The sequence below is a fragment of the Micropterus dolomieu genome, linkage group LG09 (genome assembly GCF_021292245.1).
Source record: "Micropterus dolomieu isolate WLL.071019.BEF.003 ecotype Adirondacks linkage group LG09, ASM2129224v1, whole genome shotgun sequence".
In the NCBI taxonomy this organism is placed as follows: Eukaryota; Metazoa; Chordata; class Actinopteri; order Centrarchiformes; family Centrarchidae; genus Micropterus; species Micropterus dolomieu.
Genome location: NC_060158.1, coordinates 1272263 through 1286871, shown reverse-complemented (window position 1 = coordinate 1286871; position 14609 = coordinate 1272263). Strand labels below are relative to the sequence as shown.

General features: G+C 39.6%; 1 protein-coding gene across 1 annotated transcript in view; it reads right to left on the bottom strand.

Annotated features, from left to right (window-relative positions):
• The window catches only part of LOC123976177, a 16208-nt gene extending 2400 nt beyond the window's left edge, over positions 1–13808 (bottom strand). The window contains exons 1-7 of the mRNA XM_046058097.1: positions 13705–13808; positions 12767–13042; positions 11864–11935; positions 9712–9841; positions 3972–4256; positions 3758–3814; positions 980–1078 (exon numbers count right to left, since the gene is read on the bottom strand). Coding sequence (XP_045914053.1) covers positions 4022–4256; positions 9712–9841; positions 11864–11935; positions 12767–13042; positions 13705–13765 — 774 coding nt within the window. The 5' untranslated portion in view covers positions 13766–13808 and the 3' untranslated portion in view covers positions 980–1078; positions 3758–3814; positions 3972–4021. The remainder of the gene's footprint in view (positions 1–979; positions 1079–3757; positions 3815–3971; positions 4257–9711; positions 9842–11863; positions 11936–12766; positions 13043–13704) is intronic.
• Positions 13809–14609: the final 801 nt, after the last annotated feature.

Sequence of the window (14609 nt, the reverse complement as noted above, 5' to 3'; positions counted from 1 at the left end):
TTAATTTAAAAGAACTGAGAGTTTCAGCAGACCTGCAGTTATCTGGGAGTTTGTTCCAGATATACGGAGCATAATAACTGAACGCTGCTTCTCCTTGTTTAGTTTTGACTCTGGGGACAGAAAGCAGACCTGATCCCAGACGACCTGAGAGGTCTGGATGGTTCATAACGAAGCAGAAGATCAGAAATGTATTTTGGCCCTAAACCATTTAGTGCTTTATAAACTAACAGCAGGATTTTGAAATCAATTCTTTGACATACAGGAAGCCAATGTAAAGACCTCAGAACTGGAGTGATGTGATCCACCTTTTTGGTCTTAGTGAGGACTCGAGCAGCAGCGTTCTGAATCAGCTGCAGCTGTCTGATGGATTTCTTAGGGAGCCCTGTAAGGACACTGTTACAGTAGTCAAGTCGACTGAAGATAAATGCATGGACAAGTTTTTCCAGGTCCTGCTGAGACATAAGTCCTTTAATCCTTGATATATTCTTCAGGTGATAGTAGGCTGATTTTGTAATTGTCTTAATATGGCTCCTCAAATTCAGGTCTGAGTCCATGACCAAGATTTCTGGTTTGATTTGTGGTTCTTAACATTACAGACTGAAGTCGAGCACTGACTTTCAATCGTTCCATTAATCCCCATTAATGGGGTAATTACCAGTGGAGGTCTTGAGTAATGGAGTGACATGAGCAGCGCTGCTGCGTTCTGAACCATTTGTAAGGGTTTCACCACACAAGCTGGAAGACCTGCTAGGAGGTCATTGCAGTAGTCAAGGAGAGATAACCATGGCCTGTACCAGAAGCTGGGTGGTGTAGTGAGCAAGGTAGGGCCTGATTTTCCTTATGTTATAGTGATAGTTGATATGATTTTCCAACTAATAACATCACTTGTTCTCTTATACTACTAATACTACTTTATTCAGCCATTCGTTTTTCACTGGAAGCATTTTTCAGATAAAAGTCCAGGTCTGGTTTTATTTACCTCGTCGGTTGGACTTGTATCTCCTAGAGGACAAGACGATGATGATGATGAGGAGGACGGTACCTATCCCAGACACCAAGCCATAAAGTAGATGTCGGTCTTCAGGAGCAGATAGAAGACAAAGTCAAAAGTCATAACTACTTACAAAATGAAATATACAGACATAATGCTTGTCAGATATACAGCAGTACAGGGTGGTATCAACCTCCGGACAAAACATTTACTTCAGTACTTTATATAAGTACATTTCATGATTGGTTCTTTCTATTTTATGCTGCTATTTATTTATTATTTTAATTGCCAACCTGATCTCATCTCAGGTGTCATATATACATATTATTGTATGCAAAACGGCGATTTTGCGTGTATTAAGGTGACCAGATTTCTGAGATTTTTTGGTTTGGTGGTCAGTCTGCCATTAAAAAATATAATGTTATTATATGTGAAGTAAAAAAGTGGGACAATTTTGGTTTTATAATCTGTCAAATATAACTCTTGTGAATGAAATCAAGTCATTTTGAGGCAGAAACTACATTACCTTTCAGCCTCAATAAGTAGAGGGTGCAATCACTTCCTGGTAAGTGAAATACTGCATTTTATGGGTTGTATTGGCCATTTAAAGGTATTTCAACAGGTAAAAAAGGACTGGATTGGTTGGTAACCAGCAAGTTAAATAATGTAGTCATAAGGATAAATGCAAAAGAGATCATGTCTTTATTTTATATACTGTATAACTCAGCAGTAAGTCGTGTTAATTATAGGCTACATTCCATTTCCCAAATGTAAACAAGGATATTAGACATCCAATGCCTACCAAACACATATTCCATCAGCAACAACAGGCTTCTCTGTAATCATGTAAATGTCGGGCCTGATTATGCTGCAAATACTTATTTGGCCACAATTGTGATTATTTTGTTAAAAGTAACGTTAAAGTATCACAAAATAATACCCTTGCTGTTACCACGGACATAAAGTGATGTTTATTTGCACGTTATGTCTGTTTGATCCAGATAAAAGCAGCTGTAGACGTGAAAGAAACCGGGCGATCCAGCTTTAACATGCTGCGCACGCTCTCGCGAACGGTTTTCGGCGGACAATAACTTTTCATCACGACACCTGTCTGCTCTGCTGTCCAGCCTTTCTGGCCACGTAAAATCTGATTTCATGTATGTACACAGTTAGTAACAGGGACATTTCATTTAGGGAAGTTGCCTTGGGGGGCTGTCAACTCCTTGAATAAAAACATCGCTACCTGGCTAGCTAGTTTTGCTAGTTTTTGCTAGTTTGGCTAGTTAGCAACCAGAAGCGGTACTAGCGTTTCCGGTCATCCCGGGGCGTCATATTCACATGTGGCCTGGATGCATCTCATACACATGCACCTGGGGTCATCTACTTTACACGCAATATTGCCGTTTTGCGTACAATAGACACGGCTTTTCCAAATCGTGTATATGTGACGCCTGAGCATGAGAACAAGCTGTAATTGCAGTAGAGGTGTTGGACAGCTGTAGATACAGCACACTTTCATATTAAAATTTTACAACAGAACATGAGATGAGGCATCTCATTAATTACGTACTGTATACCAGTTAAAGGTTCAGTTGGTAACTTTTGTAAAAATAACTTCTTGGCCATTTACAAGTAGTGATGTGCAGATCGATCCTAAAGTATCGATATTTCTGATACCAACGTTTCCTGCTCTAGCATCGATACTCATATAAGGATTGATATCTAAACTCGGTAATTTGGAGTGAGTGTGTGTCTTACTGTTACCAGGATTGTCTAACTACTGGGTTGATAGGAACTACTTTTCCTTCCGCCTGTCAAAGTCATGCTTGCGCTACGGCTCTGTGACGGAGCTTCTGCCGCTGCAGCCATTTACATTTCCCGTGATTGTATCCTGACTGGCTGACTGTAAAACAGTCACGTCTGGCTGTGTTTTAGCTGTGAAGGTAATAATTATGCTCTGTGTGATGTGTGTGCAACGACAGTGAAATACTTTGGCAACACTGCAAACTTCGCTAAATATCTGAGATTAAGTCAAAATAATATGATGGTGTTATGAAGCGGCAGTTCTGCGCAGGAGATTTTGATTATAATTAAAGAATATGACAGTAGTTTGATGTCTTGTCGTTATGCAGCTATTATTTTGAATTGGTAAGGCCACATCCTACTCCTTATTTCTCTCATAAATACAGAAACGGGAGAGGGAGGTCACATTAAACCAGAAATAAAATATGTAAAAAGTATTGGTATCAGTATCGGCAATACCAGCCTGGGTATTGGATCAGATCGCACAACCAATCAGAGCCAGGAGGAATCTCTAACACAGTGTCAGTCACTGCTGACTGACAATATCTTCAGCACGGCTTAATTACTTTTGCAAATACAACTGGCAATCCCTACTTTGCCAACAGCATCGTAAAATACAAAGCACTGTGTGAACATGCCTTGGCTCCACAAGCAGCTCCAGGCTTAGGGTTTGATGCCATGGCAAAGAGGCATGATGACAGTGGGGAAATAACTTTTTAGGGGTGACAGTGGGGTAATAGCCGCTCATCCAGCTGTTAGACATTGTCACAGCTTCCTCTGAAGACTGAGAAGCTCGGCCCCAATACAGTGACTGATTGTTTTCGGATGTCAGGACACTACAGTCAGAGAATTAAAATGTTGAATACAGTCTCCAAACCAAGAGACCCTTTGCTCATTAAGTGCCTTTGAAGCTACAGTAAGTTATATTCAGAGATTAAATTCACTGAATATGCTCTCACTCACATTTGGTCACAAGTGGATCACTCATTGTTGGCTGAGTGGTTGAAACTGTAGATGTTTCTGTAATGTTCAGACATGAACAGGAAACACGTTATTAGTTGAATTAAGCATCACGCACATACTGTATATAGAGCATTAAATATTGTAGAGTTACGTCATTTTCTTTTCATGCTTTTGGGTTGTTTGGAAAAACTTTGCTTCTTTAATGCTGTTATACCTGTGTTTACGAGCAGTGTGGATGGTGCAGTTGTTGCTGCTGGAAGAAATTCAGGTGTGGATCGTCTTGCTGTTGGAGGTGAAGGTGTTAAGTTTGTTGGTGGAATTGAAGGCGGTGTTGAAGTCTCTGTTGGAGGTGAAGGTGTTAAGTTTGTTGGTGGAGGAGGTGTTGAAGTCTCTGTTGGAGGTGAAGGTGTTGTCAAGTTCGTTGGTGGAGGTGGTGTTGAAGTCTCTGTTGGAGGTGAAGGTGTTGTCAAGTTCGTTGGTGGAGGTGGTGTTGAAGTCTCTGTTGGAGATAAAGGTGGTGTTGAAGTTATTTCTGGAGGTGAAGGTGGTGTTGAAGTTGCTGTGGACAACACATTTTTACTCCCGAGTTGTCACATATTGACGCTTGGTCAAGGCCCTTTTGCGTAGTTTTTTGATGTTTAAGGCTCCGCGGTAAAGTTAGCAATGCTTAGCAACAGCAAATATGCAATGTCCGGTAAAGTTAGCAACAATAAATATGCAACGTCTGGTGAGGCTTTCAAAATAAAACGCCATTTTGAAACGGCATGTTATTAAAGTCATGAAACCTTGCAATTTGGTTATGTTTAGGCAACGAAACTACTTGGTTATGGTTAGAAAAAGATCATGGTTTAACAAGTAAGTTACCTTATGTCACTTCCTTAATTTAGGCAATTTAACTGAAATAAAAATATTCAAGTTCAAAGTCCAGTAAGTAAGTCCTTATAGGGTATGGTAACACTTTTTAAATAACCCCACCCCAGTCAGCTATTGTTCAGCTAGCAGTATTAGCATAGTGGTTGAAATTAGCAGGGGAAAATACAATTTAATCGAATATAAGTCATAGTATCTGAAATAGTATAGATAAAATGTCTTCTTGGTGAAAAAATGTACTTATCTCAAATTCAGTTCAGTCAGGACAACTTTCATCAAAGACTGATATTGCGGCATGGCTCTGTTCTGAGAGCACACCTCTCTGCCCTTCCACGTGCCTACGTGAAAAAGCCTGAGGCATAGAGCGGTAATATAAAACCCCCAAAACGACCTACCGCCACTCCACATGCCTATGTGGAAAGTAATAAGGCAAGGAGAGCTCCTCCCCACCCATCCATGTACATACATGGAAGGCCCAAGGCAGAGAGCAGCAGAAAGGACCCTCCTGACGCCCACAACAACCAACCTGGCCTTCCATGTGCTTACGTGGAAGTGCCTGCAGGAGGACCCAACTGAACACCTATTAAAGCAAGTTACTCTAAATTACATAAGTAAGGCCATAGAATTATGCATATTGCTAGCTTGAGTTGCCATATATAAGTATTAAAAAACTCCAGCAGTTATATAACATAAATAAATGAGCTAACAGATACGGGCACTCGTGGCCCTGAATATTAAGGATGGCTTGATGGCTTGGGCCGACGGTATCGTTCAGCAGATGATGAACAACACATGTAGTCTTGGCAAAGCGCTGGCAAAGCACTCAGATATAGCCAATTGACTTTAGGTGTGTTGACGTTGTGCAGTAGCTACGTGACGTGCTGGATTTAAGCATAAGCATGCTGGTTAAAAATTCTGTTGGGACTTTCGAAGGGGCTGTTAAACGTCACCGTTTCACGTGACATGAACCTCTCTAATTAGCTGGTTGGGGTGCGGGTGGAGGATTTATACGTATATGATTATTCAGATCATGTCAGAACCGATCCGTGCATCACACCAATTCAGCTGCTATAATCGTGACAAAACAGTGTAAACAGCTGCTGATGTCAAATTATTAAGCTGTAATTTCAACCAGAATATTCAGCACTAAACTGCTGTATTATATGTTGCTATATAGTAACAATTGTGCCCATTATGTATTCTGCACATGAAGTTCCAGCAGTAGCAGGAGTCCTGAGATGAGAGTTTTACAATTGAGCCTAATGCATGTTGTGAAGATTAGTATGCATTTATCAGTAAGCATTGGGAGGAAAACCATGATGAACAGTCCATAGTTTGTGTGTCCACTGCACGGTTTAAGCCTTCTCTGCACACGCACACGCACACAGAAGAAGAGAGCAAAATTCATCTTCAATAAAAGTATTTTTTGCAGGATTAGATTATTACTTTGTGTTGTATTGAATAACTGTGGTTATGTTTGTGTTGTGGTATGTATTACTGTAAATAAGCTTTATTAAAAAAGAAACCTGGGCCTCACTAATTTTCTAAACCCGGGTTACGGCCCTGGCTGTTTAGCTTATTTATGAAGCTGCTACTATAACTGTAATTAAATCTATTTAGAGCTGGTTTAACTTTTAAAAGCATATTTTTCTCTACTTTTCAGCCCTGAATTCAAACTAAAATAACATTTTTATCACCACAAAACAAAGGTTTTCCAAAAGTGTAGTTTGTGGCTGTGACATTAAGACAAGCTTTGGTCTCCTCAAACTAACTCTGTGATCATTCAGTTTCACTGTCAGTGCTCAGCAGCCAAATACACAGCAGATCTGTTGACATTAACTTGTGTAATATTATGAAGTAATTGCAGTGCAGCAGCTTGAGCATGACTGCTGGTAAACAGGTAGTGTTTATGGGCTGTAAAATAACTATTTAATACATGTTGAATAAAAGATAATTTGGAAGTTCTTACCTGCGCCGACATTACAGCACAGAACAAAGGCTAACAGGCAGCTGTAGATCTTCATCCTCACACAGACTGAAGTGACTGAACCAACAAACTGTTTTATTCTGAGCTGAGGATGTGTAAACCGGACATTGTCATATTTATTTGGTCTTGTTGTGGTTAATGAACACTGGTGGTTCTTCATATTTAAATATAGAGCATGATCACATTTACCTCCAAACTAATTCTATGCCAGCACAAGAAAGAGTCGTGACTTAGCTTACTGGTGAAGTCAAAGAACATGATCTTCACAGTGCTGTGTGGCTTCTCCAGGTGGGTGTAGGCTCTGTGAGCCCCTGCAGAGGTGTTTGTGTCCGTCAAAGCAGAAAACTAAACTAAACGCGGAGAGCAGATGTGCTAAACAGGAAGAAACAAGTTTTCAGCTACCACACAGATGATAACGTCACACTCTAATGCTGGCAATCTGCGGGAAAACATGCAACTTGTTGTTAGCTGACAACAGTTTTTTTTAGACTGGCTGCAAAATGTGACCACAGAAAGATCACTACATGTCACAGTCTCCTTTTAAGTTCACATTAATACTGCGTAAGAATCTGTATCTGTCAAGCCTTCAGTTCTCATATGTTTATGTCTGTATCGTGTAACTTCAATAATGGTGGTAAAATTATCATTGAAAATTAAATGAATAAAATGTAGGCAAAATAGTCACATGACTTTCAGTCAGCTGATACAGGGAGAGAGAGACAGAAAGAGGCCGAGCAAGTGTTTGCCATGAGAGGCCAGAGGTGCAGGCTAGGCAGGGCCGCACATAACGGTGGAAAAAGGGGAAAGCTTTCTGGGGCCCAGCTGCTAGGGGGGCCTATCCAGTCCAGCACTAATCATCCTAAATATAAGCGAAGATAACCACATTTTATTTTGAATCAAATTACTCACCATCAGTTATTAAAACCACAAAAAAAAAATACAATTTATTTAATGTTTCTGTAGTGAAACATAACCAGTTTCATAATGAAACCCCCCTCTCCTGAAAATGGTATGAGTAATGTTTGTTGTACGCAACGTCAAAACATCCAAAGTGGGCAGGCCATGTATGTGCCTTTTCAGGGTCATTTCCGTGGGCAGGCCTGAGACTAGGTGTGTGTGCGTGTGTGAGTGTGGGGAGAAGAGGAGCAGATTCAAGTAGTAAATGTCAAGTAAACTGTCAATGCAAATACGAAATACACTGCTACCAGCTGTCGCCGCTGCCGCCACCACAGTTGCAGAACAGTCCCGGAGCAGGTGTGTCGCGGTTTCCATCTCCGTTTCAGAACAGTTAAAAATTATACAGAAACAAATAATATTCTTAGTAATTTAGGTGGCAATGATTTTGTGGGCTGAAATGACAAATGTCAGTAACATATTTTGTTTGTCAGACTGTGGTCTGATGGCTGGAGTGTGGGACCCAAGACTGGCAACGGGGCAGATGGACTTGAGGCCAGCAGCAGTGGAAGACGGTACCCCTCTGGAGGTTGATCAGGGGAACGGTAACGCCATTGTCTTTTAACTTGTTAGGCCTATCGGAGCTAATTCACCATGATAGAAGACCAAGACCTGAGTATGACTGTTGGAGTGCGGGACCCAAGACCAGCATCAGAGCAGCTGGACTGAAGACTGGCAACAGGGACTGGGAGTCAGCCAGGAGAGCCAGTGGATCCAGGGACACACTAGGCTGTTAAAGCACAGGATCAACTGCTGAGAGTGAATAGCTATGAATGTGGGGAGGGGCCAATAAAGAAGGCCTATGTACAGGGTCCAGAAATTTTGTGCTTCGCCCCTGCCTAAACCAATGCTAAAACAACGCTCAAGAGTTAGCCAGTGCGTTAAAAAGTGACACTGAAGAGGTCTTGACTAACTGTCCGTGTGTGTCAAGTTGGGAGAGAGAATGTGTTGGGAAATCATGTCTTGTGGCATTTTGGTTGTGGCTGCCGAAAACCTAAAACTTATGTACATGTGAAGAGTAGAAGCATCATATCTTAGTGTATATATGTTTTTTTTTAATGAAAGAAACCATGGTAAATACATTTACAAGAAAAACAGTTCAACACAAGGCCCATTGTCTATTAATCTGTCAATGCTTCTAACACAGAGAAATAAGCCAATAAGTGACCTAGAAGTCTGTTTTTACCTGACAGAAACAAAATATTCAGGTGAAACTATGTAAAAAATTATTCATTGCTGTTTCCAGGTGGTTTGCGGAGTCATCAGCTGTGATGTACCTGTTTATGAGAAAACGGGTAAAATGAGTTTTTGTTGATGTTGCTCTCCTTTTTTAGCTCAATTAGGAAACCGTACTTTATTTTATGGTAACACATTAAAAGCCCCCCACCAATCATTAAAGATATATAATGATTAAAGTCACCTTTATTATTTCCATCAGGCTTTGGTTTCCCAAAGCAAAGAATATGGCTACTCATCAGTTAGAGGTGTCTCTGTCAGAAGAAACAATATATAATTAAACAGCAACAAGCATCTAGAATATTTGGTTGAAATGTGTGTTAATGAGCGGTCAGGCTTTACCTTTATTATTCCCTACTGTGGAAGATTATGGATTATGAGGGCATAAAGGGGGTTACTTGGACTCAAGCCATCTAAATATTACAAAATTGCAAAGACTTATTTATTAACCAGAGCAAATAGTGGGAGATTGTGCTGTTATGAGGTGTTTTTTTAATTCTAATGATGAATCAATAGAATATAAATAACATAAACATAGTAAGAGGACAGAGCCATGATGACACATTTATTTCTTCTTTATCTCTAAATAAAGACTTTACGCTTTCAGTGCCTTCAACACTAACATTGTTACTTACACTTTAACATGGCTAACACTAGTAGCCTTGCTAAAGCAATGTACCTAACGTTAACGTCACGTAACTCACATAAGTTACGCAACCTACGTAACTTCAATAAAAAAAAAAAAATCTTGTCTTTTTATTTAATCTTTCCTCGGCGTCTTGGTTCAGGGACCAGCTTACTATCCATCTGACCACTCTGCCACCACCTTATTGTTGGACTTTTATGGTTGTTTATATCCCACACCTGCTGCATTTCAATATAAAAGTCTAAGACTGGTTTTATTTACCTCGTCTGTTGCCTGTATCTCCTAGTGAACAAGACGATGATGACAAGGAGGACGAGGAAGATGAGGAAGATGAGGAAGATGAGGAGGATGGCACCGATTCCAAACACCACACCATAAAGTAGTTGCCGATCTTCAAGGGCAGATGGAAGACAAAGTAAAAATTAAATTAAAAAAACTACTTACAAAATGAAACAGTACATACAGACATAATGCATGTCAGGTATACAGCAGTCCAGGGTAGCAACCTCTGTAGAAAAGAATTTACATCAATACTGTACTTAAGTACAATTCATAATCACTTGGGTATTTCTGTTTTATGCTGTTTTATACTTGTTTGGCAGTTGTAGTTACAACGTACTTTTCAAATTATATATATATATAATAAGATTTTTCTCATTAATATACGTAAAGTAGTTAAAATAAACTGCACCTCAACCCACAACATCAAAAAGTTGCAAAATGTTGTTAAGTAATATTATTATTGCCATTTTGCAGATTGAGGACTGTAACATTTGGTTCATTTTCAGATAATGATTGTTATTAGTGCAATACTTTAACTTGTGAAACAAGTAAATTATTTGAAAACAGAATACAGATCACTTAGCATTGGTTTATCTTTTGTCCTGACAAGTATGATGGTGGTTGCATGACTATCAAAGACTACCAAAAGCATTATTTGACTTGTTGAAGGCTGATATTGTTTCTTTTATTACAATTTAAAGATGGCCTATGGAGTATTCTGGCCACTGTTTGGAAAAATAAAATCTAAGATGAGATTTTACAATAAAATGTAAAAAAAACAGCGATTAGCGTTTTCCTGAACAGCCTATCAGAACTCTTCTTAAAGAAAGGGCAGGAAACCCTAAAGTGCCCCCCCCACACACACACGTAACCGTGGCAACTGACCTTCGTCGTTGTTTAATCACCTCACATCAAAGAGATACTCCTTGCCACGCCCAGGTGTGAAAATCCAGGACACCAGGGACAGCCCTGAACTTCTTTATGTAAACAAAGACTGCTGTCTCCAAAGACTCCAAGCATTACCTTGTTTAATTTTATAATCTTTTAGTGACTTGATTACGTTTGCCTCTATTTGAGTAGTTATGTTACCATGTTGTTGCTATCTGTTGTCGATATTATTGATGAAAAGAATCTAAATAAGTTACTTTTGCAGTGTTTTAAATTTTCACCGGAAGCCCGCCCTCCGGGAAACTAAGGATTGCCCACTGGGGGAGCCACGCCCCAACCAACAAAAGCAACACACACTGTTGTTCGCGCTCTCTCTTGACGCTTCCCTATTGTCTGCCGGCTTCTTCCAGGCTCTTCAACGGCGCTTCGGCACATGCCCGACGTGCCCCCTCTCCCGGCAACGGCCTAAGAGTTTGGCCCGGTGCAACAAAAGCATTTGTTTCGTTTGAAGCTACACACGCGACATCGATTTTTCCCTCGTTTAACTGCAACTTTACTTGTTTTTATTTTCTTTCTTTTTGTTTGTTAAAAGTTATTAGTCCGTTTAATTACACTAGTTAATTCAAGAACGACCAAGTTCTTTTTAAGCTTTATGCGTCGAGCTAAGCCCACAGAGGTCGGACGCTGCCAGGTGGTCCGCCATCAGTAACAAAGGACAACTTAAACCTGACCCGAGACAGGTTTGGGACGGCCCCACTTCAAGCTTGAAGCTGTCCTAAACGAGAACGCACGGACTCTGCCAGTGTGAGGCCGTTTTACCAACAATGTCGTATGAGTCAAATTCTCCCACAATAGAAACCACATTCAAATTGTTTAGCCATGGTTTACTTCTTTGTTGTATTTAACCACATTTTTATATCACCTTAGTTAGTTAATAAATTCACTGTAACCAAGGACTTGTGTGGGTTGCCTATTTCTAAGTCCCTGCCAAGAGAATTGACCCTTTAGATATGAGACTGACTGACTGATTTATGGGAGACTTATGGATTAATATTTTCTGAATATTAAAATTCATAATTGCATATTAATTCTCATAAACTTATTAAAAATCATACATAGCTTTAGACCTGCTACACTCAGATAATTATTTTTCTAACACTGGTCCTATTATAGTACTTTGTAGCAAGAAGATAAAAGATCTGAAGTGTAACTAGTCTCTAGAGCAAAAGTAATGTTGTCATACCTGTGTTTACTATTGGTGTGGATGGTGCAGTTGAAGTTGCAGCCGGAGTAGAAAGTATTGTTGTCTTAAGATCTTTAGTGAAGGAAGGAGAAAACAACAGAGAGCTGGCATCATGACATCAATTCCTGTCATAGCTTCTGTAACTTAATGAAACCACTCATTCAGCATTTCATTCATTCCTTATGTAGCACAGTTAGTAATATATAACATATACATATATGTAACTCGTTGTGATTAAAATCTTTAACACCAAGGGCACTGCTGACAGTTCAGGTGTGTGTACACTTGACAAAGAAACAGTTTGTAACAGTCAGTCATGTTTTTTGTTTACGTTTTGGGTGCACCTGGAACGCTTGGAGGTCTAAAGTTGGAAAGTACAACCTGTGTCTCTGACTGGAAGGCAGCAGCTTCCAATGCTGTATAGTTATTTCTACCCCATTGATGTGATATGTGCTGTGAGCTCTTTCTAGTTTTTATTGCTACTCTTACTGTACGGTATGTATTGTCAGTTGTAGATCTGTAGTTGATGTTCTGTTGATGCTTGTATGTTGTTCCTCAAATGTGAGTCGCTTTGGATAAAAGCGTCTGCCAAATGAGTAAATGTAAATGTAAATGTATTTAGCACAGTTATGTAAAGTTTTTTAGCACAGTTAGAAATGTCAGTGGAATTTTAAATTTGGAAGTTTCAGTCTCACTTCAGCTCTCCATGCAGGAATAAATATTACAACTACTTTAATACGCCACAAAATGATTCACAATGATTGAAAAATTAACTACACACTGTCCATTTTTGTTGGAAAATCACTCTCCAACTTAATATACTTTATGAACAACAGAAAACACTTTGCATTCACTATTACTGAAAAGAGAAAGCAGAACAACTTTATTAAAGTTTGATATTACCTTGGATCACCGTCAGCTCCACAGCTGCTTCATTATTACAGAAGTATGTTCCAGTGTCTGAGACAGTAACGTTGCTAATGTGAAGTGACTTATCTACTGATGAACTGTATCGTTTCAGTGGGTCATGAATGTGTCTTATGTCTCCGTCACCATCAACTGTAAGTATGTCAACTCTGTTTCCGTTTCTCTCTCTGCTCCACGTCACTTTACCCTCCACAGGGTGAGGACATGGCAGAGTGACGGAGTCCTTCAGCCTGATTATTTTATGCTTTTTCTCTGTAAAAGAAACACAGTTTTCAATAAATATACCTGCATTTAAAGAAAAGAAGTATTTCTACTGCTGTGAGCACCTCTCAGAAATATGTTCACCGTTAGAGACAGAATAACATTAATCCATCTAACGCAGGGGTTGTACATTGAAGAAGGCCACTGTTCTCAGTGGAGAATGATGTTCTCCTCCAAACTGCTGTGTGAAGTTCAAAGCAAAATAAATTAAACTTGGAACCCTGACTGTCCTCTACCAGGCCAGATTATTGGTGTCAAATTTAATTTAAATGTAATATTTTTTTAATCCAGAGTTATTTATCTACAAACACTGAAGGACATTTTTGACAGGGTTATGAAGAATGCATTGACGACATATTCAGAATTTCACATTCAGATTCAAATGAGGCTTAGTCTGTAGTTCATTTATGAAGCTGCTTCACAAATCTAATTAAATATATCTAGAGTACGTTCACACTAAGCCGGTTTAACCCATAAACACATGTTTTTCTGTATGTTTCAGCTGTCTTTCTTTTCGCAAAACAAAGGTTTTCTGTAACTGTAGTTTGTGGCTATGAAGTTAAGACAACATTTGGCCTCCTCAAACTAACTCTCATTTTCACTGTCAGTGCTGAGCAACCAAATACATATATAAACCAATTAGAAGTTCTTACCTGAGCTCCCATTACAGCACAGAACAAAGACTAACAGGCAGCTGTAGATCTTCATCCTCATCCTCAGAGAGACTGAAGTGACTGAACAAACAAACACTGTTTTATTCAGAACTGGGGATGTGTTAACCGGACATTATCACATTTATTTTGTGGTTAACACTGATGGTCCCTGTTATTTAAATATAGAGAATGAATACATTTCCCTCACAACTAATTACGAACCATAACACTGCCAAACAAAGTGAGTCAGTGTAAACAGACACAACTCCCACTGATCTGGGATAAACGAGGACTTTCAACAACAATTTATTTACATGGCAGAATTCTGGTGTGAATGCATAAGCAGACCAGAGACAGCAAGTTGTTGCCACAAGGTCCTGATCCACATGCATCATGGAGATGTTCTCTGCCAGTAGGAGGGGCAAAAACACTGTATAAAAGAACATGACATCCCTGACAATCTTAAAGAGCTCATGGGTTCTTGACTTGTGGTTCCTAGAGTCTCCAAAAGTAGAATGGGAGCCAGAGTTTTCATCTATCAAACTCCTCTCTTGTGGAACCAGATTTGGTTTCTGGAGGCAGACACCATCTCCACATTTAAGAGTAGGCTTAAGACTTTCCTCTGTGATAAAGCTTATAGTTCTGGCTGGCTCAGGTGAGTCCTGAACCACCCTTAGTGTCAATATATGCCGTGTGCTCAGGCAAAACCAGGTTGGTAAGACCCAAATACAGACACTGAAAACTGTCAGGTCAATTTCTTATGATTTATTAACAGATGGTGTGTACACGCCAAAAGTAATAAATCCAATAAACAAGGTATCCAAACAGAAATAGAAAAGGCAAATGAAACAGATTAAAGTCCATGCAGCGAATCAAGGAAATACCAGGCAGTTCCCATCTCAGGG